The sequence below is a fragment of the Xiphophorus couchianus genome, chromosome 2, assembly GCF_001444195.1.
Source record: "Xiphophorus couchianus chromosome 2, X_couchianus-1.0, whole genome shotgun sequence".
NCBI classification, from domain to species: Eukaryota; Metazoa; Chordata; class Actinopteri; order Cyprinodontiformes; family Poeciliidae; genus Xiphophorus; species Xiphophorus couchianus.
In genome coordinates this window covers 11,983,245-12,009,599 of record NC_040229.1, presented here as the reverse complement: position 1 = coordinate 12,009,599, position 26,355 = coordinate 11,983,245, and the positions used below count along the sequence as shown (strand labels likewise).

General features: G+C 37.4%; 4 protein-coding genes across 8 annotated transcripts; 1 reads left to right on the top strand and 3 right to left on the bottom strand.

The window, feature by feature from the left end:
- Positions 1 to 36: 36 nt before the first annotated feature.
- chid1 (chitinase domain containing 1) lies at positions 37 to 4,301 on the top strand. Of its 2 annotated transcripts, none has more exons than XM_028032535.1 (12): positions 37 to 416; positions 525 to 668; positions 1,412 to 1,544; positions 1,626 to 1,670; positions 1,752 to 1,858; positions 1,946 to 2,007; positions 2,093 to 2,182; positions 2,287 to 2,388; positions 2,474 to 2,623; positions 3,485 to 3,565; positions 3,637 to 3,676; positions 3,782 to 4,301. In XM_028032535.1, exons 1-12 carry the CDS (start codon positions 309 to 311, stop codon positions 3,878 to 3,880), a joined length of 1,161 nt encoding a protein of 386 aa, XP_027888336.1. In that variant the 5' UTR covers positions 37 to 308; the 3' UTR covers positions 3,881 to 4,301. The 2 variants fall into 2 exon arrangements, with proteins under 2 accessions (XP_027888336.1, XP_027888328.1); XM_028032527.1 differs by having other exon boundaries at positions 3,634 to 3,676.
- Positions 4,302 to 5,519: 1,218 nt separating this feature from the next.
- gatd1 (glutamine amidotransferase class 1 domain containing 1) lies at positions 5,520 to 8,625 on the bottom strand. Its single transcript, XM_028032568.1, has 7 exons — positions 8,475 to 8,625; positions 8,226 to 8,302; positions 6,402 to 6,507; positions 6,196 to 6,303; positions 6,025 to 6,116; positions 5,847 to 5,940; positions 5,520 to 5,764 (listed from the first exon to the last, which is right to left on the bottom strand). Exons 1-7 carry the CDS (start codon positions 8,521 to 8,523, stop codon positions 5,649 to 5,651), a joined length of 642 nt encoding a protein of 213 aa, XP_027888369.1. The 5' UTR covers positions 8,524 to 8,625; the 3' UTR covers positions 5,520 to 5,648.
- Positions 8,626 to 8,650: 25 nt separating this feature from the next.
- On the bottom strand, positions 8,651 to 14,380 carry cd151 (CD151 molecule). Of its 2 annotated transcripts, XM_028032548.1 has the most exons (9): positions 14,217 to 14,380; positions 13,259 to 13,343; positions 11,854 to 12,045; positions 11,141 to 11,215; positions 10,707 to 10,727; positions 10,298 to 10,402; positions 9,990 to 10,145; positions 9,398 to 9,484; positions 8,651 to 9,309 (listed from the first exon to the last, which is right to left on the bottom strand). In XM_028032548.1, the coding sequence occupies exons 2-9, from the start codon at positions 13,340 to 13,342 to the stop codon at positions 9,250 to 9,252; spliced, it is 780 nt and encodes a 259-aa protein (XP_027888349.1). In that variant the 5' UTR covers position 13,343; positions 14,217 to 14,380; the 3' UTR covers positions 8,651 to 9,249. The 2 variants fall into 2 exon arrangements, with proteins under 2 accessions (XP_027888349.1, XP_027888356.1); XM_028032555.1 differs by lacking the exon at positions 10,707 to 10,727.
- A 128-nt stretch (positions 14,381 to 14,508) lies between these two features.
- Positions 14,509 to 26,144, bottom strand: cracr2b (calcium release activated channel regulator 2B). Of its 3 annotated transcripts, none has more exons than XM_028032480.1 (18): positions 26,039 to 26,144; positions 24,351 to 24,607; positions 24,153 to 24,264; positions 22,885 to 23,032; positions 22,355 to 22,501; positions 22,168 to 22,264; positions 21,368 to 21,463; positions 21,103 to 21,290; positions 20,920 to 20,991; positions 20,124 to 20,178; positions 19,451 to 19,530; positions 19,236 to 19,359; positions 19,039 to 19,150; positions 16,770 to 16,851; positions 16,555 to 16,669; positions 16,246 to 16,353; positions 16,032 to 16,108; positions 14,509 to 14,799 (listed from the first exon to the last, which is right to left on the bottom strand). In XM_028032480.1, the coding sequence occupies exons 2-18, from the start codon at positions 24,603 to 24,605 to the stop codon at positions 14,697 to 14,699; spliced, it is 1,971 nt and encodes a 656-aa protein (XP_027888281.1). In that variant the 5' UTR covers positions 24,606 to 24,607; positions 26,039 to 26,144; the 3' UTR covers positions 14,509 to 14,696. The 3 variants fall into 3 exon arrangements, with proteins under 3 accessions (XP_027888281.1, XP_027888291.1, XP_027888300.1); XM_028032490.1 differs by having other exon boundaries at positions 19,239 to 19,359; XM_028032499.1 differs by having other exon boundaries at positions 22,174 to 22,264.
- Positions 26,145 to 26,355: the final 211 nt, after the last annotated feature.

The following is a 26,355-nucleotide window of genomic DNA, read 5'->3' as shown; positions in this document are numbered from 1 at the left end:
ACTTTTATTTTGAAAACCCCTAGACGTGGAAGTTACCTAGGTGGGGTGACGCTTCAACAACACGTTGAGCTAAGTTTTCAATCTGTGACAGGTTGTTTTAAATCATATAAACGCGCTTATTGTTTTTTTTCCTTTACAAAGGGGTGAATGTTGACCGTACCGTTTGCGGTCGCTGTCTCACGTGACGTCACACATCAGGACATGGTTTTTAATCTGCTTCATCTGTGGCAGATAGGAAGGAAGGAAGGAAGAAAACACTTGCACTGACATACTTGAGCCAGATAATTATTAACTGACATTTTAAAAAAATGAAGTCTATGTTGATATTCCTGCTAAGTGCCAGCTCTTTCTGCTGGCTGGTCGATGCCACTCTGTCAAAAACGGATTCAAAGAAGTCGCAGAAAGCTGAAGCGCAGGTAAGTAGCAGTTGCTCTCTACCTGTGAATTAAAGACTGCTTAGTGTAAACACTCGATGCTTTTGCTCAAAGCCTCAAACGGTTTTCTTCCTTTATTTCGCCTTTTAGAGTTCTCCATCTGAATTGTCTGTGTTGGACAGAGGTCTTGTTGTGACAGATGTGCAGTGGAAGGACATAGTAAAGGAAGAAAAGAGATACTGTGCTCAAATCAAGAAGACATTTGAAGGACCAGTGCTGGGATATATCACGCCTGTAAGTCTCTATGTAAAAAAATGTGTATCTTAATTGGTGTTCAGACATTAAGTGGTTGTTACCGCAGCCAAGAAGGAATCAGATTGCTGCCTACACTAATAACCTAAACAGATGGATATGATTAGCCACTCTTAAATTCTTAAGGAGAATTATAGTACTTATCAGTCTTTTGTAAACCATTTTTTTCTATAAAGCTAAAGTAATCCTTGAAAACAAAAAGTTTTGAAACTTTACTTAGATGAAGAAGTTTGCCTTAGGTTTGAGTTTTATGAGGGCTTATTTGATGAAATGCAATTAAATGTCAATTATTTTGACACCAACCTGGTGTCGAGATAATTACTGACAATTCTTGTGTGAAAATTACAATTCTTGTGTTTACCGATAATAAGTCAAACTGAATCTATGGTGGAAAGGAACATCTTGTACTAGAAGCTTTGCTGAACAATCAGGAAACAATTCAGTTATGAACAATGTTTTTCTTAACTTCATGTGCCTGTCTTTTTATCCTAATTTTCCCCTTGCTCTGTGAAGATTTGAATCTTGTGTCAGTCCAATATTAATGTTCCATAGCAAATTGAGGCCATTTTTTCCAATTAGAGATACAGATCTGTGGTTTTCTTAAGGCTACACCTCCCTTTCTCTTGAGATCTCTTCACATACTCTATGACAAACCAGTGGAGACGTATTTGTTCATTTTCGTCTGACCAGTCCTCTCTTGTTTCATATTTGTTGTTATCCTGCAGTGGAACTCCCATGGCTATGATATCGCCAAGCAGTTTGGCTCCAAGCTGTCGTCGGTCTCTCCAGTTTGGCTTCAGCTCCGCCGACGAGCTCCTGGGACGTTTGACGTTACAGGACTCCATGATCACGACGCTGGTAGATAATTCACTTCACTGACAACCAAATTTTAAATGTCTGTTCATTTTCATACAGTAAAACATGTTTTTGTCTCTCTAGGCTGGGTCAAAGCTGTACGCAAGTCAAACAAAAAAGTCAGGATGGGTGAGGAGATGGCGTCTGTTATTGGATGTGGTTTGAGATTGGGAGGTTGTTTCATGGTTTTCTCAACCTATTTATATCCAGTGCCCAGAGTGCTGTTTGATGGCTGGTCCTACCAGGATTACATGAGCGTGTTTGGGAGTGAGGATGAAATTGAGGAGCTGTCAGGTGAACTAGTAGATGTTGCTAAGGTAATAAATGTATTAAGTTAATCTTTTGACTCTGCGATTTTGCCATTTGCTCAATATGAGTTTGATGGGAACATTGTGCCCTTTCAGACGGAGGGTTTCGATGGATTTACCCTGGAGCTTTGGAGTCAGCTGGGCGGGAACAAGAGAAAGCGAGTTACTGTTTTGAAAAGGGATATTGGAAAACTCTTAATATTTTGATTTGATTAACCATGTTTTAATCTCTTTTATTAACAGGGAGCTTGTTCATTTGGTGAAACATGTGTGTGAGACTTTAAATGCTAAAAAGTTAGACTGCATACTAGTTATCCCACCAGCTGTGACGAGGTGAATCTAATTATTTTACATTCAACAACTACTTTTGTGTAAAACAAAACCTTAAACTGTTCCAAGCTCAAGGGAAAAAAAAAAGTTTTTTGTGTAATTATCAGTACGGGGAGCCCAGGGATGTTTGGCAGGGAGGAGTTCGATGAGTTGGCCCCTGTTGTTGATGGATTCAGCCTCATGACCTACGACTACTCTAGTGGATCCAGGTGAGTTCATAGATGAGAGGATTTTTCTGAAAGCAGGCAGAGAAAATTAAGAAATTAACCCTTTCCTTTTTTATTGTTCTAACAGACCGGGTCCAAGCTCGCCACTGCCCTGGATCAGAGACTGTGTTCTGCAGCTTGCACCAAACACTCAGTGGAGACAAAAGATCCTGCTTGGAGTGAATTTGTATGGCCTTGATTTTTCAAGCCATGGGACAGAGCCAGTCCTGGGTGGGAGGTGAGATAGAACCGTTGGTTCTTTGCTGGTTAAATGAGCTTGTTAAAGTATCATTAATGTTTATTTAGGAGTTGTTCTTCAGGATTTAGTTATTGCTGCAAAATCAGAGAAATTACTTGTTCATAAACTCCTATCAGTTACTTATTTTGCATCTCACTTACTAAAGTATACAAAGGTTGCCATTGAATGTCATCAGAGGAGGGGGGCTAACCCTAAACCCTAGCTAACTGACACAGGTAATTCCATATCCCAGATTATTGGGATGTGGAATTACCTGTTTGACTAAATATAATTAATTACATTTCAAGTCAAATTTGGCTCCTGGACCGAATTATTTTGATCCTTTGTGACCTCTCTGCAGACTAAACAAATGTTGATCAAGTTATTCTAGGATTAATAACTTCCAATATTTAAATTATTGCTGGACTGAATGGTAGAACTGAATCAAATGGTGCTTTAACATAATGTTAGCTTAAGGATGGAGCCATTTATGCAACAAGCTCACCATAGCTTCTTTTTCTCACCCCAACAGATTTCTTTGTTCAGTCAGTTGAATAATGCAAGATAAATGTCTCATTAAAGAAAGAAAAAGTTCAGATTTTCTTTTTAAATCTTATTGTTTTACATTGCAAAATCTTAACATTTTAACAGTTGTGAGCATTTTTTTTATATCTGCTGAACATTTTTACCTGACTTGTATTGCTGGTAGTAAGTACCCTGGTTAAATTGCATGGCTTGCTACCAGATCACTCGGGTGTAAATCTTGGATCAAAATTCCAACTGCTAAGAGAAATCTAATGCAGCATGAGGAAAAACATTCAGGAGCTCTAACAGTTTCCATTTCCTGGCTGATCTCTGTAGGTATATTGAGATTTTGCGAGAACAAAGACCAAAGATGATCTGGGATGAATACTCTGCTGAGCATCACTTCAGTTACAAAAGGTACTGAATAAATAAATAAAAAAACACTTGCAAGAGTTCCTAAATAAATGTTCTTCCCTTCTCCCCAAAAGCAATGCTGTAAAGCATGTGGTGTACTATCCTTCACTGAAGGTAAACTTTTAATATTATTATTATAGTGTAAATTATGTTTATAACAGTAAAGAAATGTAAAATATTTGTAATTTAAAAAAAATAATTATTTAACTTTTTTTGCAGTCAATCTACATGAGGATCTCTTTGGCTACTGAGCTAGGAACAGGATTATCTTTATGGGAAATGGGACAAGGACTGGATTATTTCTATGATCTCCTATAAACGTTGGACTTTATCATAAAGGAAACAGTGTTTTTGGTGTCTGTACATTTATTTGTTTTGCCTCTTTGAACTGGAGAAGGAAAAAATGCGACAGCAAAAATAATCAGTCTGGAAATAATCAGCTGGTTTGAGGGTCATGAAAACATGGACAGCTTGTTTAGAAAAAGCACTTAAAGAAAATATTGGTACTTCAGATTTGTTCATTTGTGTTAATTTATAATTTTTTTAATTTGTACAGTTCAGAAATTATGATGTTCAGGGCTATAACAACTGCAGTTTTTCAGGAATGTTTTCACACCCATTGAGTTCTCACATTTTGTTACTGGCTTATTGTAAAAGAGATCTGAATATTGTTTTCTTTTAAAAAAAAATTTTAAGCAAAATAATATGCTGTGACATAGTAAAAACATGTTTTCAAACATTAAATGTGTGGAAAGTACCTCTGCTTTTCAAGAATGAAATATGTGAGGAGCCACGACCTGAATAATGAGGGTGAGGGAGTGTACAGGCCAGATGTCAAATATTGCTAAGACAGATAAAATAACCAGACTGTAGCCCCTCATTATTAAAAACAATTGAGATTTTACAGATCAGGAAAGACAAATCTCCTGATCTGTAACCATCATCCTTTGATACAAGTGTCTGCTGCTGACAGTATAGCTTTTCATGAAGAAAATATATGGAATGTTGCAGTAATCTCTAATGTATGCACAGTGGTGGCAGCATTATGCTGTACGGTTGAAATTCTGTGACAAAAATTGAAACATGGCAGCAGAATAGATTTTTGTTTTTAAAAACAACCTCTTCTAAAACGTTCTGGATGGCTACGGCACCACAAGTGGGTCCTTGGACCGTCCACAACAACTCTCAATAACTTTGGCTAAAAATAAAGAACTAACTTAAGATTTTAGATATGAATTTAAAAGTAAATGCAGCAGGTTTTTTTCTATCATGGAAAAAATAACGTTCCACAACGGAATGGCTCTAAAAGTATCATAAATGTTTATTTAGGTTTAGATGTGGTATAAGGCTGGAAACAGAGCAGATGTCAACATCTGATAAAATGGAGCTGTGATCTTTTTGCTGAGGTTCCATAATTTTACTTATTTTCAATCTAAAAATAAGAATAAAATGGTTTTTCAAAAATGAACAAACTTTATCTAGGAGATATTTGTCAAACTATGTGTTCTTCTTCTCAAAAGGTCACGTAATATTTGTGGCTCTAAACCAGTTTTATTTAGCCAGATCAAGAGCGAAAATAATTATCTGAATTGTGAAGGTTGCAGAACCCTGGACTGTAGTGACAAAATAACAAAGTAGTGGGAGAGGGCCCAGCCAGAACCTGGACCTCAGTTCAACTGAACGTCTCTGGAGAGATCAAAACTGTCAGACTGGACAGATCTCCTCTCTGCAGGTTTTTAATGTAGAGGATGAAGAGAACTCCAAGACTTGAGGTTGTGATTAAAGCCAAAGGTCCTTAAACACAATATGTCCTTAAACAAGGCGTGCTGGATTAATGCATTTTGTCAAAAATAAAAGGCTATTTTATCCTGTCATTGGTTACTGGCTTTAGACAAAATATTTAGCCCTAATTTGGAAAACATTCACAAATCTGGAAAAAAAATTGAAGGGTTTCTTGTTGCATCTGTGACTTTTTACTGAGTAGTTTAGCAAGTAGTTGTGTACGTATTTGCAGCTGAGCCCATCATCTTCAAAGATTTGTTCAAGATAAATGCTTGTTACTAACAGATCCAGACACAGTGACCTTTTATTTGGCATTACAAAGGAGGATGAGATTATTCACTGCCAGTGACGTCGACTGCTGATTCTGTCCAGTTATGACGTGTCTGTCCACAACTACATGCACGGCGTCTTCTTGACTCGCTGGGAAACGGAGATGAGCGTTAAAGCGGTTTGAGGAGCAGTAATTGTATTCGTTTAGTGTCTGTGCAGCGCAGCTGCTCACCTGTATAAGATCCTCCGCCGTCTTTCACAAAATCCTCCACAATAAGGGGAAGGTTGGCAAAGTCGGGCTGACGCACCAGTTCAAACACAGACGGCTTTGAGGAAAACATCGATTATTAGGCAGCTCGTACACATGTGATCAGCCTGAGTAAACAACCCCCCTGTAAGAGAAGACTAACCCCTGTTAAGCTGTAATCACTGAAGATCCACTTCTGCCCCTCAGTGGCGCAGCACAGTGCTGACACGCCCTGTCCAACAGCACACACGGGCTCTGCACAAGGTGGAGAAAACAAAAATACAGCAAGCACTGAGGCTGTTAACAAAGACATTAATACAAGTCTGGAACTCACTCTGCTGGGAGATGAACTGTGTGAGAATTCGGTGCATGGAGCCGCTGTGTGCCAAGTCATTCGGTGCTCCGGGGCAGTCAGGGATGAGCAGCGCTTGGTATCTAGCGCCTTGGAAAAGATCGGCGGATTATAACTGAGCAGAGTTCAACCAATATCAGCAGCAGACATAAAAACAGCAGATGGGTTGTGGAATTAACTCTTCTCACCATCTATAGATTCGAGTTTGGCTGGTGTTGCGTAGGACTTCACATTAAAGTCCTGCACCCATCTCGCTGTGCTTTCATCAACTCCTACAAAATCTATTGCCTTTCCCTGTATTTCCAAAAAAACACACAATCATAGTAAAATAGAACAGATTACGAAGTATTGACGTCAAACTGGCAGCTATAAGATAAACAGCACAACGAAAACACTGTTATTGGAAAAGACTTTGGTTTTGATAAACATCTTATTCAAGATCTGCAAATTTCACCTTTACCATTTCTGATCAGCAAGTCAAATACTAAAAAATCTAATTTATGCATCAGAAAAACTGATGCATAAATCAGATTATGCATCAGTTGAGCTGATGCATAAAATATCTAATTTATGCATCAGAAAAACATTTGTTTGTTATATAAAAACATCAACAAAGTGCTTGTTCTTTGACACAGTGTTTTCGTTTACTAGAAACAGGAACAAGATGGCAGACATACCACTTGATGTATTGCATGAAGGTATTATCTTGCAATCTCATAATTTGCAGCTGGACTCAAATCAATTTCCCGTATCAAAAAGCCTTTAAGGAAGGAATGAACTGACAAACTTAGATGGCCTTCTGATTCCTCATTCTCACCAACTGGTTCCAGTTCTTTTCTTTCTAAGTGCTAGAGCTCACAAAAGAAAATAATTTGCTGTGGATTTTTTTTTTTTTTTTTTGATAGAGATGGTAGATTTGGATGAAACACAACATGACTGAAAGAAAATATTTTCCCTAGTTATACATTAAAGCATACCTAACCATCTTATTTTTGAGGATTTTTGGATGATGAACTGGTGTATCACTGCTTGAATTAAACCAAAATGAACAAACTATGTGTTATAGTGTTAGAAAGAAAATTGCAAATGTGAATAGACCACAAAGGTTTGATCTGATCAGAACTTCACAAGAAAAGGCGAGAAACCTTTTTCGTTCACCGGATGAATAGTGCTATTTTGAATTGAAGGGATGAAATCATTTTACCATCTTAGCAGGTAGCAGGATGTCACCATGATAACACACAGGATATCTCAAAATAGAACATTGCATAAAAGTGCAATGCCTCTTGCCAGTCCACTCAGAGAGCATATATATATATCCCAGGTAAAGAAAACCCCAAATTCAGTCTCAGAAAAGTACAAATATCATTTTAGACAGATCAAAGATGGATGTTTTAAGCACAAATGCCAGGCTTCTGAAAAGCATGTCAATTTCTATGCAAAACATGTCCATTGCTGCCTCTCCAATCTTCCTTCAAACCCTGGAACTTTGATTTCTAAATGAAATGATGAATTTACTTTTATCTGAATACAGGATTCTGGACCATAATGCCACGGTCCTGTTTCTTTTCTCTGATGTTGCCCATGTCTAATATTCCTCTGTATGTCTGGAATAGATTTTGCTTTAGAAATCTCTCAAGGCTGAGGTTCTCCCTGTTCCCATCTTTCCTACCTCACTTCTTCCTTCCAGCCTTTTAATATGGTTGGATACAGAACTCTGTGAACAGCCAGCTTCTTCAGCAATGTCCATTTGTTCCCATTAATTACCTTTTTTCAGAGTATTCCAGTTTTCAGAAGTTTGGATTTTCATCATCTGTAAGCCATAATCATCAAAATTACAAAAACAGGTTTGGGATATCACTATGAGATTATTATATAGCTTCGCCTGCTGAGATAACTGGCAAGAAATATTGCGCTTTTACATATTTTTTGTGATGTACTTGTACTCAGGACTTTGACGTTTGCACTTGCTTTTTAGGCATTTGCTCATTCATTCATATTCAAGCTCTTACCCCTGGTGTGGCGGTCTGCAGATTGAAAGCTGTGCTGCAAAGACTGAAGCACTGCAGAAAGGATTTGGCGGAGACCCCTGAACGAATAAAACACACCAATTCAACATTTAAAAACAGGCAACAATGCTCTACAACAGCACATTCGGCTACAGTTTAAATTAACCATGGATACCATTGTTGAATACTAATAGGCTGCATAAATGACGGCTCTGCTCCGGTACGATGCAGTGAAAGCCGTAGTGGACTCACCTTGAGGAGAAGCGCTGGCCACTATTAAGCAGGTTGGTTTCGCAGACATTTTATTATTATTTTGCCAAAGAAGAGGATAATAGAAGAAATGCAAAAAAACGATCTAACGAGGAAGTAAGGTCAGCTGACAACAACATCCGCAGAAATATTTCAGAATAAAAGCCTTAAAAATTATGTTGGGAATAATTCAATTTTATTCGCATTGCAACTAAACAAGCTTAAAGCATGCATTAGACTTACGACAATAATTAAACTGTGTCCTTCTCTCTTAACATAATAACACTATATATTTATTAGATAGTAGCATTATGAGATCCTAAAGCATAATGATGAGGTAGTATGACATCATTATCAGTCAGCTAAGGCAAAATTACGAGATAAAAACTTATATGAGCTGGTAAAGTCATATTTATAAAATACTTTTGTCTTGCACAGCGGAGGAGAGGGACTTCCACAGCCCTTACTAAATTCCTTGTGCTACATAAAGACACCTCTTGATGATCAACAGTATTTATCTATTGTGTGTTTTATTTTGCGTAGAAGTATATTTACATCTCATACTTTATCATAAAATGTAAGATAACTAGAATTTCCTCTTGTGAAATAGAGATTGGTGCTGTCCAGCAGCATTAGTACATTTGTAGTGTTTGTCATTTAAAACAGTTTTCATCATTTCAGCTTCCAACTCTACAGCAACATCGTGGGAAGTGTTGGGTTTTATATCATTCAACTAAACGTTACACAGTCAAGAATGTGATATTAAAAGGGTCCAACGTTAGTACAGGTCTTCCTTCAGGTTTCGACAAAGGCAGCAGGTGAACATCATTCCTACAAGCTGGAAGGAAACAGAAGTATAAAACTTGCTAGTTCCTCTTTCACATTTCATAGATTGTGAATACTCATTTGTATTTTCCTCATTTTACCTGTAGAAATGCAATCCCAACACCCACTCCCCCAAGAATATACAACTGGCTTCTGATGTAATCCTCTAGTTTCTCAATGCATCCTCCCTGGGTGGGAATAAAACAGAATGAAATGAAGATCTAAAATGTTCGGAAATAATTAGTTTAGGAAGAAATTTAACTCCTCGAAACTTCTTCTAATGTTACAACCTCAAACTTCAATGCAATTCAATGTGAATTCATGTTATGGAGATGTCTGTAAAATGATACATGATTTTCAAAATTATTTAGAAATAATATGACAACCTTTGCTTGCATTTGTATTATTCACCTTTTTTACTCTGATACTCCTGAATGGAATTGCAGAAGTCACCTAGTTATTTAACAGAGTCCACCTGTGCGAATGCAATTGTTCTTGGAAGGCCTCAGATGTAAGTTAGAGATCAAACAACATCATGAAGATCTTGGTAAAACACTCTAAATCAGAGTTAGGCTAAAAAGCAATACACCAAGCGTTAAATATCACAAAACATCCCAATAAAACACTTTAAAGTTTGTAATAATAAACTTTGGTAATAATGAAGCGCTATGACAGTTTTGCGAGGTGCTATACCTCCTCCCTGTAGATGTTGGATGGATGATCTCTGCGACCGCAGAGGGTACTGGGAGTTTTACAGCAGCTGTCAGGAACGAGCTGTTGAGTTTTTTCTCTCCGGATCCACTCACTGTCTCTCCAGTCGGAGAAGTTGTGACTCCCACAACATTTAAACTGAGTGGGAGGAACAAAAAAAAGGATTTTTTTATTTTTTATTTACTAAAACTGCATTCAATCTTTTAAGGATGAGGATAGTTATTTCTGCTCCTCTCGTATGTATTTTTTGTGCCAGTTTTTGCAGCTGTAGTAGAAACAAATGTTCTCACCTCTTGTTGTAGCTTGTCAACAGACAGTGTGATGCTCTCCTGGCCTGGTTGCAGGTATTTCTGCTGCATGTTTAACTTTAGGTTCTGTCTGAGCTCATCATCCAGCTGTGAGAGGCGAGAAATACTTGAGCGTAGGAAGAACAATATCAAACGCTCCGCTTTTTCCCCCCTGCCTTTGTATCATTCGATTTGACACCTAGACACTCAGATATTGCTTTAAAGTTAATTGTAGTTATTTGTTAATAGTTTATTTCACTGTGAAAAAAGAAACACTTCAAATTCCTCATTAAACCCAAAAACAATGACATTCAAAAAAAATTAGAAGTGCATTTCAACTTTTTTACTAGAATTATGTATGAACTTCTGGGAGAAACAGATGCAAAACAGAAAACACATCTCGAGAGATTACCTGGTAGCAGAAAGGGAAACACTGCAGTGACGAAGTGGGGAAAAGAAACAGAGGTGTGAGAAGAATAGGAAGTGAAGAAAAACCAAAAGAACATGCAGAGAAAAGCATGCAAAAAGAATCGCTACAGAGTTAGGTTTTAACAATGAAAAGCAAATTTTGCATGATAACATAATTCTAAATGCACGCAAAACAAAATATACATTTGTTTACATTTTCAAAACAATCAATTTGCTTATTCTGGTATATATACAATGCCGTAAAAAAGCTTAAAGATCTTACTTTTTTTTTTGGTCAGCATAAAATACTTTAGATGATCAAACACATTTTTACCTCAGACACAATAACAATAACAATAACAGAGCTGACAGTTCAACATTATATTAGACTGAATTAAAACCAGTTATTAGCTATGTGCGAAGCTAAGCTAAATTTACCTGTTGTTGGTAAACATAAGCCAGGACTCCAGCTGTGATTTCCAGCAGAAAGACACACAGCAGCAACACCAAATACTACAGAACAGACATGAAAACAGGAATTGAAAAACAATTCAAACTCAGACATCTTTATTTTTATATTTGTTCAATAGATTTAGGGGCTAAATGGAATTTAAAGGAAAAGCTTGGATATGATTGAAGTTGAAAATAAAGTGGAAAGAATCAAAAGTAATAGTTCCATTAAATGAATCAACAAGATGAAGGGAAGGTGTCGCTTTAAAAAGGCAGAGGTCCAAGGGGAAATAAAAAAAGACATAACGTGACAGTTTGTTGAGGTTTGCCTTTGAATTGTATCCCGCTCACTGCGACCGTCTCTCTCTCTCTCTCTCATTCTGTGGCCCGAGCAGCCGCTTGTGATGTTCCTCATTCCTGTGGCATGAGCTGAGCTCTAAATCTAAACTCTTAAAGACACACTCTGCGTGACTTTATCTGTCATATCTGACAGACATGCCTCACATATCAGGCTACCCTGAATGGATGCAGACCAGACAGAAGGTCACCAAGGATTATTTTTCAACACACACTTCTCAGAGTCATGTTCTGTTGTATTGAAGAGCTTGTGCATGACCATCTGACTTCACATGCTTAACAAAAAGCTAACAGATTTAAGGTGTTGTATTTTTTCAGTGTTTTTGTGGGATCTACCATCTTACCACAATCAATAGGCTCCTCTTTTCATTCAGAGTGGCGCAGCATCCGATTATTCCAGTCAAAGTCACAATGACTCCAGCGACTATCAGGATGGAAGCAGAGGCTGAGTAGAAGCTGGAGTTCAACAAACTGATGTAGTCGCTCTTATCCACCAGAGTCCACAGTCCCACCGCCAACACGGCCCCTCCAGCCAGCTGAGACACAACATGCCACATGTCAAGAATCATGCATCTCTTAACTTTAAGTCGATGTTACTTCACTTATGCAAACCACACATCTCATTTAGTCACTGTAAACCCCTAAAGATTTTAGCTGAATTAGTTTTTTATAAAATGCATTTAAATTAATATGTTTGATTTAATTAAATTAGAATATGTGTTCAATGAGACTCATTTGTCAGATTAAAAGCCCCTTTTGAAAACAACCTTTAAACAGGCATTACACATATTTTTCTTGGGGCCCATATTTCACCAATATAATGTTCATTATTGGTCTGATTACCGGTTAATATTTTTAACTTACATGTTGTGTTTTCATTAGCTGAGTGAAAAACCATCACAGTTAACAAAAATTAAGGCTTAACAAACATCTATTTATGCATAATTAATATAGATAATCTGATTTACTTTGAGAATTGAGTTTCTGAAAAATATTAACTTTTTTCTAGTAATATTGTAAGGTATTGAATCTGACGCCATGGATTTGTGGTCATGTGAAAACAGCAATTTATGCCCTTAACTGGAAAGAAAATTGAAATGAAGAGAAATCCCCCTCAAAACAACAGCAGTGTGTCTATGTCATCTTCAGCACATCCTGCATCTGTAAGGCAGCCCACATTATGGATGAACACTTCATCCCCTCAGACACTCTTTTCCCTCTTGTCTCCCTCTGGTTTTGGAGCAATTGTGTCTCCACTACCAAGATGGCAGACAGTTTCTTCCCCTGGCCACCAACCTTCTGAACAATAACTGATTCTCACACGTCCCAGAACTTACAGACTGATCAAACAATAGCTGATCCAGAATATGTATTCATTTATTTATAATCAAACTCCATAATTTTGATCAGTACTTGATCACTTTCACAATTTTACTCTTTAGCTCCCTGACCAATGTTCATCAGCTGTGATTTGTTGTTGTTTTAATGTTATTCAGCATTACTGCTGCCATATATTTTCATCTTAAACCAAGCTAAAGCTAAGCTAAGGTTATGTTTGGAAGTATGTTTTAGTCTATGTTTAGCCTGGCACCCTGGTCCTGATTATCATCATTTTGCTTTGTTGTCCACTGTGTAAATTGCTGAAATGACAATGAATCTAACTCGAGAACTTTAGTACATTCATAAAACCTAAATAAATATAAGTAGAAGGGACTTCTTATTCGTAAACCTACTTATTTGTAAACTTACCCAGAAACAAATGTTGAAGAGAAAAAGTAGATACTTCAGGCAAATTGTCCCACATGTGTTTTTCTTCTCACGATGAGCTTCCATCCTGTAAAACAACATATGTTAAATCTCTGCAAGCATCATAAGCAACGTAATATTTTCCAAATACTAAAGATCCAGACAGCTCAGAGAGCTAAGAGACTCTGAATTCAGGTCACACCTCAAAATCTGCTCTTTTCCTGGAGATAAGATTATCAGTGAAACTTTCATGGCTTCAGGGTAAATAAAGCCTAATTACCACAAACTCTGTGTCTGATTAAAACTAGTTAGCTGTGGCCTAAAAGCACTCAGCAATTTCCTCTTTCAGTGGGCTTAACTTCCACCTTCAATGTGAAAAAGTGATGTACTGACATGAGTTAAATTTCAGCTGTAGGTTTAATGAACTTATTTGACAACTTGCAGACAGTTTCCCTCCTTTGACTAAACCGTAGACTGACAAAAAAGCTGGCACCAAATTTATTCAAGGGGGCCATGGAAAGAGCTCAGAGATGAAATCAAATATGTTGTGGGGAAAACATACTTAACGACTGTGTCACATGTCAGCCAGCACACAGTCGTATGCTCCCCATCTCAGTAACACAAGCTGAGCTCTTTACTCTACACCTGGTATGTTTAACATTTGACTTTACGATAAAAAAGTTTATGTATTTGAAACTGAACATCATAAGTGTAGAGCTTAAAAAATATAAAACCTTGGATTTTCCATATAGATTTATCCTAAAGATAAGTAGACCAAAACAGAAGGGCAAAGTAGATATCAGAAAATGTACATATTTCAGTTAGCAGTAAACTTATCTCACCTTAGCTTAAATATTAGACAACCTCGATGCTTGTACCGAGTTATTTTTAACCTACTCTGTAATGGAAAAAGCTGCTCTCTCGTTTTGTTTTTTTTTTATGGAAAGAACAACAGTCCTACCTGAAATCAGACGATGTGTCCCAGAGGGATGATGACTCTCAGGGTAACTGTGCAGATCCCACTCACCCGGCTGTGACTGTGACACTGTTGCTGAAGCAGAACTGCAACAGTGTAAGTTTTCAATGGACGCTCACAGTCTCCTACATGAGCGTCTGTCCTCCTCTTTTGGCCTCACACACACACCTCACCGCCTCCACGGACAACACAGAAGGCTTGTCTGCCCCCATCTGGCTACATATTCACACAGGCTTTACAATGCAGTAAAACTCTCACAAAAAAGGACACAAAAAAATAATAAAAATATATATTTTATAACAAAGATTTGATAATACAAAGTATGACAATATTATAGAAGTTGGTCAAAAAAGAGAAAAGAGCCTCTTGTTTAATGAAGTGACTCTGGGCAGTCCTTGTTGGTGTGAGACACTGCAAATCTTTTTTTAATTATTTTAATTTTTGTAACAAAGCTTTCCAAAAGCATCAAATCTTCTTTTTACTGAGAGCGCAGCAACTTCTCTGACTAGTGTCCTCTGTCAGTAAAAAAGCGTCTTCACACTGCCGATCATCCTTGGTCACCAGCATCCTAAAACAAGAAGAGAATTTATTTTTAAACAGTTAACACGGAAATAAAATAAACCACATAATTTATGCAGACAGTTTTTGTTTTGCACCTCTAACTGTCATCTTGTGCGAGAGAAACTAGAGCCTATTCAACAGTAACATATACACGAACAACATGCATATAAGAAACAAGAATTTTAATGGAATGAGATCATTTTGAAAGAATTAAATTAATTGTTTTTTATACTCTGACAACATAAATTTGGTCCAAAACAGTTTGGAAGGTTAATTACTGATCCAAAAGCTTTGTTACATTTACTTTACACAAGTTTAAGGAACTTGTCCTGGTTTTGTTCAGATATTAATTTATTCATACATATTTAAAGACAAAGTCTGAAGCTGTGGTGCATTTTCTTAGGAAATAAGAAAGCATTTAAAACTGCAACTTCTAAAATGATCATGTGGTTTGGGGAACAACTCTAATGAAGCTTCCAAAAAAAACCTTAGTGCAACCAAGATTTGCATGTGGTTTCATATTTGGGGGAATTATTTTTGTTTTGTTTCTTAAAGAGGACCTATTATGCTTCCTTAAAAAGGTTAGTATACGACTATGGGCTACCCAGAACTTGTTTTTTATATTTTTGCACAAAATCAATCTTAGATAATGATATTTTAGTCTGCTCAATTCTGCCTATTTTGAGCTGCTTCCAGAATGAGCTGTTTTAGGGCCTCTTGTTTCTTTAAATTCAAATAAACCAGTTGACCAATCGTGCTACAGCAGCTCAGCAGCTCTACAATAGGTAGAGCTGCTGAGGTTGCTAGGTGATGGACTGGGCTTCTCTGGGTCTGATAGGTGAGGGACAGTGCCTGCTGATTAGTGACATTATCTTCCAAAGAATTTTGAAAGAGCTCATGCTAAAAAACAGCTGGGTGGTTCTGCTAAGAGTTTGGGCTGTTTTAAGAAGCAGTAGAAATACAAAATAAAGAAAAACAAAATGTGAAAAATTTTGAAAATGTGAATCGTTAATCGTCCCCTTTAACAATCTCTCTCTCTAAAATCTTTACACCACTAGAACCTTTTCACATTTTATTGCAGTATAATCACAATGAAATGACAAATTTCAGTATGTTACAGATTATTATTATTTTTTTTAGATCATTGAAAAATAGTGGATAACTTTGAAGTTAATGTCATTAAAACCAATAAGTTCAAGTTTCCTGTAAGTGGAAGAAAAATATTTTGCAGTTTCATACTCAGCCAGGTGAACCATCAGCTCCTCCATGTTATACCCAGTCTTGGCACTGCATTCATGAAACAAAGCCTGGTAATCCTGTTCAAACCAAAAAAAAAAAAAAGAAAATACAAACATTGTATTTATTTGATATTTTAATATAGTTTATTTAATCTAGGCAGCTACTTTACGTGAATCAGTGTAGAGAGATCTTTGAATATTCAAATGCAGCTCACCTCTGCCAGCCTCTCCCCCTCCGGTCTCGTGATTTCTCTGTTGTTATTGTCTGCTAAGTCCAGCTTGTTTCCAAGCAGCATCAGCACAGTCCCTTCACACAGCTTATCCTGGAGGGGAAATACACCACAATGACTTAATTCGGTTTGCTCAAGTGTAAGAAAAACAAGAGGTTCCCCACACGAGTTTTTGAGGTAAACAAAATTATCATTATTATGCCACTGAGATTCTAAATGATAATTTTCCTCAATAACCTATGTGCGTATTCAAATGACTGATTTGCATTTGCCAGAACAGGTCTGCCCTCTTACCCTGACGGAATCCATCCATCCTCTCACGGCACTGAAGGAGGCGCTCTGAGTTACGTCATACATGGCAAGGATGCTGTCTGCCTTTCGGTAATATTGTTCAGTGATGCTACGATACCTGGAAGCATGCAAACATTTAAATTATAGCCAGATAGGTCACTTGAGCTACTGATAACTGATTGGTCAAAGATTCTGCAAATTAAAAGCACACATCTGACCTCTCCTGGCCCGCAGTGTCCCACAGCTGCAATGTGATAGTGGTGGAGTTCAGAATTAAAGTCTTCATCTGGAAATCTACACCTAGAAATAACAAAACGTCATCACAACACCCTCCAACAGTCCAGCTACATCCAAAGAATGTGATGTTTTACAGCAGTTTTCTTTTAACAATGGATGCTTTAAGTACACATCTTATTACATACGTACAGTATTACAGTTACATATTTTAGGTACTTAAATCTTAAAAGTAGTCAGTTTTACATGTAATCACAGTTACATCTGGATAAACCCGGGCTATCCAGATGGACAGACACATTTTGTCTTGTTACAACCACAAACTTCACTGTGTTATCAGGATTTTTTGTGACATACTGGCTCACAGCAATGCATGATAATGAGGTGAAAAGAAAAGATTATATTATTACCCTGATGTTTTTTTTTCTTTTACCAATAATCTGAAAAATGTTGCATATGTATTTAATCCCAACTGATCCTCCATGAGCACATAATCCCCATCATGCTGCAGAAGGGACAGGAGAGCTGAGTTTATTAAAAGATGGGAGGAGCCCGATCCAGCACTATCCTGGAAGATATAATGTTAGAAGATGCAAAAGACTGCGGTGTATTTTTGCCTCCAGCAGGACTACGGCTCTGAACAGATAGGCAACCTTACAGTTCATTGGAATGGTTTAGATCAAAGTACGACTTTGTGTTAGGATGTCCCAGTCAAAGTCCAGACCTAAATCATCATGAAGTCTGCAGCTCTAATTAAAAATAGATGTTCTCACATGTTCTCTACCCAATCTGACTGGCCCTCAGTTGGACTGGACCAGAAGAACATAAAACATAGATTTGAGTCAGAGCTGGCAGAGAGCTGCCTCAAAGTTCCCTGTTGTAATTATGTTGAAAGATGACTCTAAAAAGTACTGACTTAGGAGGTTGAGTACAAAAAAATAAGATTTTTATTTAGAAAAATATAACTTTTCCTTTCAAACAATTATGCACAACTTTGTGCCAATCTGTCTTCACTCAGACAAGCTGTAAGTTTCCACACAAATAAAGTTAAACATGTTAATTTTCCTCCACATTCTCATTTATTAAAATCCAATAACATACTTTCAAAATTTGGACTGTAATGTGACAAAATGTAAAAAAAAAAAATCAACTCTGATGTCAAGCAGCAGACATGTGACAAAGTGTAAATACTAGGTGTGTATTTTTGTCAGGTAGACATGACAGAGTAAAGTTCCTGTTTACATAGCAGGGTGTTTGTCCTTTCAAGGACAGACTGCTTAAAAGTGTATTTAAGGGTGAGGCATTAAACAGTGTTGCTTAAAAACAAGTTTTTAATATTATTCAAGTAAAATCAACACTTTTGTATTTAGTCACCAAACTCTAGATTTATGCAGAAGAATAAGGTGCCAAGGAATTAAGTTTTTATCTGGTTATATGGTTGAGCATAAACACAGTTTTACCGGTTGAGTTTTACTCAACTGGTCCATGCAGAAAAAAAATATCTCCACAGTGCAAGACTGGTGATTAAGAAATCCACAATGAAGCATGAAACTTAAGGTTGACTCAGACTGAGTTGGCAGTGGGTTATTAAGTTCAGCTGTCATTTAGGAAATGGTTAGACACAGTAGAACCACAGACAAACTAACCGCAGTAATATTTCCTTTTTATATTTGTTTTTATGTCCATTTTAAACCTTTGTACTGAAGTAATGCTCAGTAAAATATCTGGTATTCTTGTAATAGTTATATTGCTGTAAAATGTCCTAAAACCAATTGCAAAGACTGGATATTAAGGGAAGATATACATTGTTACTTTGACATTTATATTGTTTAAAATCTCAAGAATAGATGTTTTCCAAGTAAGCAAGAAGGGAATAAGAACTTTTGGACAATGGCATGTCTGGAAATATAAACTTGCTTCCACAGTCTTATGAAACAGGTCTGGAAAAGACCAGAATTAGGTTCCACATTGCATCATGGCACAGCTACAATCCAAGATTGACACATTTTAAATGTTGTCATTTCCATTGGTAGAACATGAAAAGAGCATGATAACCAGTAATAACCAGATAGTGTAGTTCTCCAGAGATGTGAAAATTATGTTCAGTATTAAAGAAATGCTCCAGGAAAATGTATTCTATGGTAATTAATTTAATGTGGCACTAACAATCTTAATAAAAACTATACTGCCCAGTGATACCCATGCCTCTCACACATGTATGGGAATGCTAGTATACAATAGAGAATTGCTTACCCACAGTAGAACTCATTTTGCTGCAGTAGTGCCGGATGAAGGAGGTCTTACCCACCCCCGAGTTACCCAGAAACACCACCTTAAACACTCGTTGTAGACCGACAAGTCTGCTCTAAAAGCAAAGTAAAAGGTACCAAACTTGACACTTTTCTTGGTCTAGTCTTATATTTTTAAGAGGGAATATTTAAGATTCTCACCACCTGAGTTTGAATCTGTTCAACATTTTCATCTAGGACTTTACATGATGGTAGACAGGTCTTGGATGAATCTGTGACCTCTTTTGTATCAGTCAATTCCAACTCTTCAGAAGAGCTCAGCCGTCTTCAGAATCAACACAGAAGAAAAATAACTGAATCTTGTCTGCCTCGTTACTATAAAAAAATGAGAAATGGAGACTGTCAATCATACAAACCTTCCTACTGGCTTGTCTTGCTGCAAGTAGTTGCCTAATATTGACCCTCTCTTCTGCAGAGACTTGGTGACGTTTGGATTCTAGAAGATTACGTGGACAGCATGAGTATTTTTTTTGAATGCTTTTCACATTTAAAAAGACAGAAATGGGGTCAAAAATACTTTATTCTGCAGCAAAATAATTTAACACAATGTTTTTTCCAATAATACAGTTTTTCTTTCATAAATTATAATTTAAGAAAAAATATAAGACATAGTATGTGCTCAAGACATTTCTGTGAATGAAAATTGAACATGTATGGCATTCACTTGAAGACAAATTTACTGACATGGTGTAATGGATTAACATTAACATTAATCCAGTTTAGTTTACTTGTTGGGTTCAGTAAGGGTAACAAAAACATTTTCTTTTCCCGTTGACCCGGAACATTAAATTGCGACTAAGCGCAAACCTTCGCTTCACTGACCACTTTCACAGAAAACTTAGATTATTAAGTCATTAGCAGGAGCTGCCTGTTTGAGTAATCATTGTCCAGGGGACGGAGGAAAGCACAGTGCTTTTTCCAAGACTTGGCTCAGGTTGGATAAACCTGGCGGGTCCAAGGAAGACAAGGGTCTTCACTGAAGAGATAAGGAAATGGCTGGGAAGAAAGGACAGTATGTCGGTGACTAACCATCTTAAGTGTTTGCTGGGCGTCTTTCTCATCTCGAAGCCTTCTGTTCATATCCCTAAAGAAAAAAAACCAACAGAAATTTGTAAATACATGGTTAATATGGAGAGAAAACATCAAAACTGAGGGAAACATCTTCCCTATAGTGAAGTCATAATCCATTCTATCAGTTTAATGCCTCCTCCACCAAAGTACCAAGTAAAAGAACAGTTCTTTCGGGATTCATGTTTCTATTAGTCTCAAAACCTGATTTTGTGCTTTACAGTCTTGGATTGGCTGTAAAATTATAATTTTTTCATAAGTGTTCATTTAAGTGCAGCCAGACACCAAACAGTCTATACGGTTAATTGTTATTTAGCTGGTAGAATCTCACATTGCTGTCATTTAATACAATTAACTTTAGAGAACAGAAACATTAATAACGATCAAACAGAGAATATAATTTTACTTTTACATAGTCACGAGTCAAGATGAAACATGATAAAGTGAGACAACATCAACACTTTTTTATTGACACACTGATGTATGACAATCTTTATCCAACCAGATAAAAAAAGAACATTGAGATCTACAATTTCTTTTTTCCAAACAGGACCTTGCAAGATAGCAGCACCGATTACAAGTATCAACATTTACATTCAACCAGATTTGTTTAGTTTTAAATGCATCACAACATAAAATAATAAAAGCAGCTAATGAAAACCATGTCTATCAAAAGCAATGGCAGTTAAAACTCTCTTCTTCACGATATAGCTTGTATGTTTTAATTGTGTTGGGATAAGAGACTGGTAATGCTTACCTTAATATCTCTAGTTGTCTCATCAGACTTTCCTTTTCCTTTTTGATGTTTCTTGATACCCTCATTACATTCCTACAGAGATACATAAGAAAACAGTGCTAATGAATAACCAACCTGCCAGATATTAACTGATAATTAATTGAATGATCACTTTCATCAGACTTGATGTGTTTTGGTGCTGACCTCTGTCGGGCCACCTGCTCCTGAGCGGCGTTGGCCTGCAGCAGGCTGAGCTGACGCAGTGCGGACTGCAGCCTCTCTCTGCTGCTCTCCACCTGCTCCTGCAACTGGCTGTTGAGGCTTCGCAGCTGCCGGTTCTGCTCCCTGATGTTGGTTTGCTCACAATTCAGTGTTCGGATTCTTGTCTCGAGCTGAAAGTGAAGGCAGAGCCCCGTGAACACAAACACTTTACAGAGAGATGCGTTTACCACTGCTGGGATGCCCCCACCTCTTTCTGCTTGTTCATTGTGTTCTCCAAATCCTGCTCCCGTATCTTCAGCTCCTCCTCCAGCTGTTGGCCTCTCTGCTTCTCCTTTAAGCTGTCCTACATTTTAAAATGGAGCAAAAATAAATTAAAACAATATTGATTTTTTGCTGAATGGTAAATTGGTTGAATTACTCAGTTTAACTGCGTCTAGAAGTAGATGTATAGAAAGATTTAAAATAAATCTAGGTTTTAGCATAAGCTACACAAAACTGGAGAAAAACGTAAGTATATTTATGAAGCAAGGATTAAAAAAGTGAATTTTCAAATATTCCTTCACATTTATTCCCTGGGATATAAATATGAAGAGAAAAAGTTCAGATTTTCATTGTAGAGGATAGTACTGATAGGCTTTTGATTTTGCAGCATAGAATCAGTTTTAGAACAGGAATTTGTCTCATTTTATTCTTTCAGGAATATTTTAAAAACCTTGCATAAATGCAGGCAGTGTGTCATTGACTTTAAGGTGATTTAGGACCTAGGTTTTTAATTTTTAATAATTATATTGTTATTGAGTAAAAGTGTGTCGATCTGCAACTGACTGCTCGTAACTATGCTCTGTCACTTGCCAGGACATTCTTGTAAAAAAAGAGATTTTTTTTCATCCTGGTTGATGGAGGAGATCTCCTAAATTCACTGTGTGAGAAGTGCAGCAAATAAGATCCATTGGAGGTGCAGGGGGTGGGGGTTATTAAATCTCCATAACAACCAGACTTTTGAACACATCTTTGCCAAGAATGCCAGAACTTAAGAGCATTGTATACCTGTACCTGAGCGGCCCATTTCTCTTTTTCCTCCCTGATCTGGCTTTCCATTTCTTCATATATGGATCGGACCATCTTGTTATGTTCGCTCTCCCTTCTGAAGCAAAACAGGTTTAAAAGATTAACTCTTTTCAAATGGTTTTCATATAAACTGCAGAGCATTTAAGCAGCAGGGGGAAGGAGCGACCTGAGAAGAGCTTGTTCCAGAGTGTTTCTCTCTCTGATGGCGTCCTGCAGATTGGACACAGCGTGGACTAACAGAGACTCCAGGGCACTGAGCAGTTCTGGACTGTCTCTCTGGAGCTCACACCACAGGGTGAAAAGCTCCTGCTGGCTGTTAAAAATACAGAACCATATCCTTAAATTCAGTATATAAAATCTAATAAATACATATTCCTATGGTTCATCTTCAACCTAATGTTAGCAAATACAGAAGAGTTTTGTAATAGATTGTAAATTTGTTGATTTTTGCAATAAATATATTGAAAATCTCTCTATTTTTTCCTGATAGTTTGAAAATTTAGGACCACAGATAAATGGCACAGATCATGATTCACATAATTTTCATACTCATTGGCATTCTTTGACATCTGGTGCTCAAAGCGTAGAGGCCCTGCCATCCAGCTAAACACCACACCCTCCCTTCTCAGAGACAATGCGCAACCTTTTTTCACTGGGGGACATTTCCACTAACATTCTGAAAGTAACACATCTTACTCTTTGAACATCTTGTCAGCACCCAGCTCCATTAGTATGTTGACAAATCTGGCTGCGGTGGGGTCCTGAGACCAGTCTACATCGTCCCTCACTGCCTCTGATCCATCTGGGCTCAGCTCAGCCGTTTCATCCACACCCATCAGTTCACCTGAGCCAAGAAGAATATGTTCAACTTCTTGTTTTGTTAAAGACACTAACTTCAAGGTAAGTCATAGGAGAGCAACACAAAGTATTCCATAATTTTCAAGTGGAAGGAAAATGATGAATGTTTAACAAAGAAAAATTTTAAATATGTGGAATACATTTGTAGCACTTCACTAATACTGCTAAAATCCAGGGCAAAAAACTACACTCAGGGCTCATAAAATTAGTAAAAGTTCACCTATGTGTCAACAACAACAAAAAAAAGTCCAGATTTTCTGTCAAGTCCTAAGAGGTTTGTTAGTGAACAAAAAGAATCATGAAGACCAGGAAACAAAAGCAGACAGGTCAGAGAAAGAATTGTGAAGAAGTTGAATCAACATCAAAAAAATCGAAAGAGTAGGGCAGCACTATAAACCCACCAAGAAATGGACTTTAACCTAAACCGGCAGGCTAGTCAAAAAGAACATTAGAGAACCAGTCAAAAGGCCCTTGCTAATTCTGGAGGAGCCTGCAGATATCCACAAACCTGGTCTTTTTGGAAAAGTGGAAAGAAGAAATACATTACTTAGTTCTAGCATCTTCTTCCAAACATATGAAACAAGGCAGTCTGGCTTGATGAGACCAAAATTTAACTTTCTGGCATTTTTGCAAAATGAAATATTTAGCAGAAAACTAACACCCAGAATTAACCATCTGCATTGTGAAACACGGAGGATGCAGCATCATGCTGTGGGGATGCTGGGAAGTATGGCTGTTTGATATCATAAAACGATGTCCGAAAATAAGACAGAGGTAGTCCTGATCTAAATTTAAGAGTCTGTAGTATTACCTGAAAATTAATGTCTCAGTCTGACTGAGCCTGAGCTATTTTGCAAAAACGGAAACATTTTAAGTCAAAGTCTTCAAAGCTGGTAGAGACAAAACCAAAAAGAAAATAGAAATAAAGTTACATATCATTTTCCTTCCACTTCATAATTATGTACTACTTTGTATTAGTCTTTGACATCAAGTACCAAATGTGATTTATTATGACAAAAATGTGAAAAATAAATACAAGGGGTAAGGTAATTTTTCAAGGCAATGTGTCTCACAAACAGCTTTGCTTCGTTTCACAGCCTACTCACCAAGTCCTGTTTTGAACTCAACAGGAGTGAGAAATCCATTGTTCTCTCGGTCCAAACTTTCAAACACAGTCTCCAGTTGCTCTGGGGAGAGCGGCAACTCGCCTTCTAACCTCTGACCACAGAACCAAAAACATAAAAATCAACACTTTAAAAATGAATGTCCTTAAAGCTGCTGGTCTACCAAACCAGCCACCATACCTGCATGTCTCGTTTTGTGATGAACCCTTTCCCCTCTTTGTCACACAGGACAAAGAGCTCTTTGGCTTTGCCCATGGTCTCTGCCTGTGGGCTCAGCGGCGTCGGCTCTCTGGCATGTGGTGAAGCCAGCGGGCTACGTCTTTGACTCAGCCTGGGGCTGCCAGACGGTAGGCTCCTCAGTCTGGGGCTTAGTGGGACCGCCTCACCCCTGCCTTGGCCCACCAGCACTTCACCATCATTCAGCCACATAGACATTCCTATAGGAAGACAAAAAAGAGGAGTAAATGATTCACTCATTATGTTTTGTCTATCTCTAGTCAAAACTAGAGATAGTTTTGACTAGAGACTTTAACTCTCTAGTCAAAAACATAGAGTTTAACTCTCCTGATGAATTGGAACCAATGTCTTGCTTGTATGATTGTAGAAAATGCTGTCTTAAATTAGCAAGAAAGTGTCCATGAGACTACTCCCTTGTTAAACACAGTGCAGAGTAAACGGTGACTGAGCACATGACACGAAGGCTGTCAGTCTGATCTACACCACATTTCAAAACAGTTTCAGACATCTTGTATCACGCCACTATAGCTGAAGGAATTTTTCCTTCATATTTATTGGTACATTATCCATCCAAGGTGTGTCAAGATCATATGCAGCTTTGCAGAGCACAAGTTGTTCTCCCTAAAAGAAGAGCAGGATGTGTAAGTGATTAAAAACAAGATGGTGTCATATGAGAAGAATTATGTGTTCTTGAAGGGGAGAGCAGCTAGAACGAGGGAAAGAGATGCAAATTTAACATTTGCAGTTGTTTGCATTGTCAAAGCTACCACAATTACAAGCAGATTTAACTCCAAAGAGCTACGGGGAAACAGCATTAGTAGCGACATCAACATTCGGAATTTTCTATTGAATACTATGAGCTATACATTTTTTACAGTAAGTGTGAATTCACATAAGTCACATTTTTCATTATAAACCAACAAAAACCATTTTGGACTTTCATATGCTGAACTAAAGTCAGGCTTAGTATAACATGCCTTGACCTTTCTACTGTATCTTTCTGCTCTGTAATCTGTTAAGACATAAAACAAAAAGCTGATAATAGTTGTAAATTATCTAGTTGGTGGTCTGGGAAGTTTTCAAAACTAAAGGATATATAGTACACCAGATAAGAGACTTGTGCAAACAGTGTGTTTTAGAGATTTAGTGTGTCAGTCGAACTCTAAACAAGCCAGAAGCCACACCAAAGTTCATAAACTACAATAGACTCTATTCATTTTACATTAATTTTAAAGAGGTGGCAGAAGTTGTTTCGCTTAACTACGTGGTTCAACTTCAAACATATGTTACCAAAAATACCAGAGCACTTGAGATAAAACAACAGGTTTAGCAAACAAAATTGTTACAAAGTGCATATCTGCGTTTGAAATGGCACATATAATTTTGTTAAACGCCTTTAGGACACGTTTAATGGCCTAAAGTGAATGCGAAACTTGAAATTTAGAGCGGCATTTCAAGCAGAGGAAACAAAACCCACCACAATAGACCATTAAAAATTATTAAAGCAGAAGCCCCCCACGGAGACAACAATTTACTGTGAACTAGTGAATTAAAAAGAAGGTCAGAGTTTATTTAAGAGACACATGTTGCATAATAAGCTTACCGAAGTTGGAAAAAGTTTGATTACTTACCTGTTGCAGCCGCGTTACTACAGAGTCCACTACCTTTGATCACTTAAGTCAGTCACTCAAGTTCCTATCTTAGACACTAGAGGGCGACTGCACATTTCATATATTTACCGTAATGTTTACTGTAGCCAGGAAAATTACATTTTTGGATCTTGCTACATTACGTTAAGCTCAATGTTTGTAAAATATATATATATATATTTTTTTATATTTGTTTATATGGCGCTGGATAGTCTTGGCATTTAGTACATTTCATAGCTGCTGGTCAGAAATGAAGCACGTTAACTATTCAAGTCATCAGAGACCACACTCTGCAATGA

What these genes read in the sequence shown, in the direction of transcription:
- cd151 (XM_028032548.1), bottom strand. Translation starts at nt 13,342, where the DNA reads ATGGAAGCTCATCGTGAGAAGAAAAACACATGTGGGACAATTTGCCTG. An exon ending in GTTTCCCTTTCTGCTACCAG is followed by an intron (nt 10,403 to 10,706) that starts GTAATCTCTCGA and finishes CGCCTCTCACAG; the next exon opens with CTGGATGATGAGCTCAGACA. An exon ending in CCAACATCTACAGGGAGGAG is followed by an intron (nt 9,485 to 9,989) that starts GTATAGCACCTC and finishes ATTCCCACCCAG; the next exon opens with GGAGGATGCATTGAGAAACT.
- chid1 (XM_028032527.1), top strand. Translation starts at nt 309, where the DNA reads ATGAAGTCTATGTTGATATTCCTGCTAAGTGCCAGCTCTTTCTGCTGG. An exon ending in CGCAGAAAGCTGAAGCGCAG is followed by an intron (nt 417 to 524) that starts GTAAGTAGCAGT and finishes TTCGCCTTTTAG; the next exon opens with AGTTCTCCATCTGAATTGTC. An exon ending in CTGGGCGGGAACAAGAGAAA is followed by an intron (nt 2,008 to 2,092) that starts GCGAGTTACTGT and finishes TTTTATTAACAG; the next exon opens with GGAGCTTGTTCATTTGGTGA.
- gatd1 (XM_028032568.1), bottom strand. Translation starts at nt 8,523, where the DNA reads ATGTCTGCGAAACCAACCTGCTTAATAGTGGCCAGCGCTTCTCCTCAA. An exon ending in ACAGTTCATCTCCCAGCAGA is followed by an intron (nt 6,117 to 6,195) that starts GTGAGTTCCAGA and finishes CACCTTGTGCAG; the next exon opens with AGCCCGTGTGTGCTGTTGGA. An exon ending in CGGCGGAGGATCTTATACAG is followed by an intron (nt 5,765 to 5,846) that starts GTGAGCAGCTGC and finishes TCCGTTTCCCAG; the next exon opens with CGAGTCAAGAAGACGCCGTG.
- cracr2b (XM_028032480.1), bottom strand. Translation starts at nt 24,605, where the DNA reads ATGTCTATGTGGCTGAATGATGGTGAAGTGCTGGTGGGCCAAGGCAGG. An exon ending in CCCAGCAAACACTTAAGATG is followed by an intron (nt 19,531 to 20,123) that starts GTTAGTCACCGA and finishes GTAATCTTCTAG; the next exon opens with AATCCAAACGTCACCAAGTC. An exon ending in CTGATGGTTCACCTGGCTGA is followed by an intron (nt 14,800 to 16,031) that starts GTATGAAACTGC and finishes TTCTTGTTTTAG; the next exon opens with GATGCTGGTGACCAAGGATG.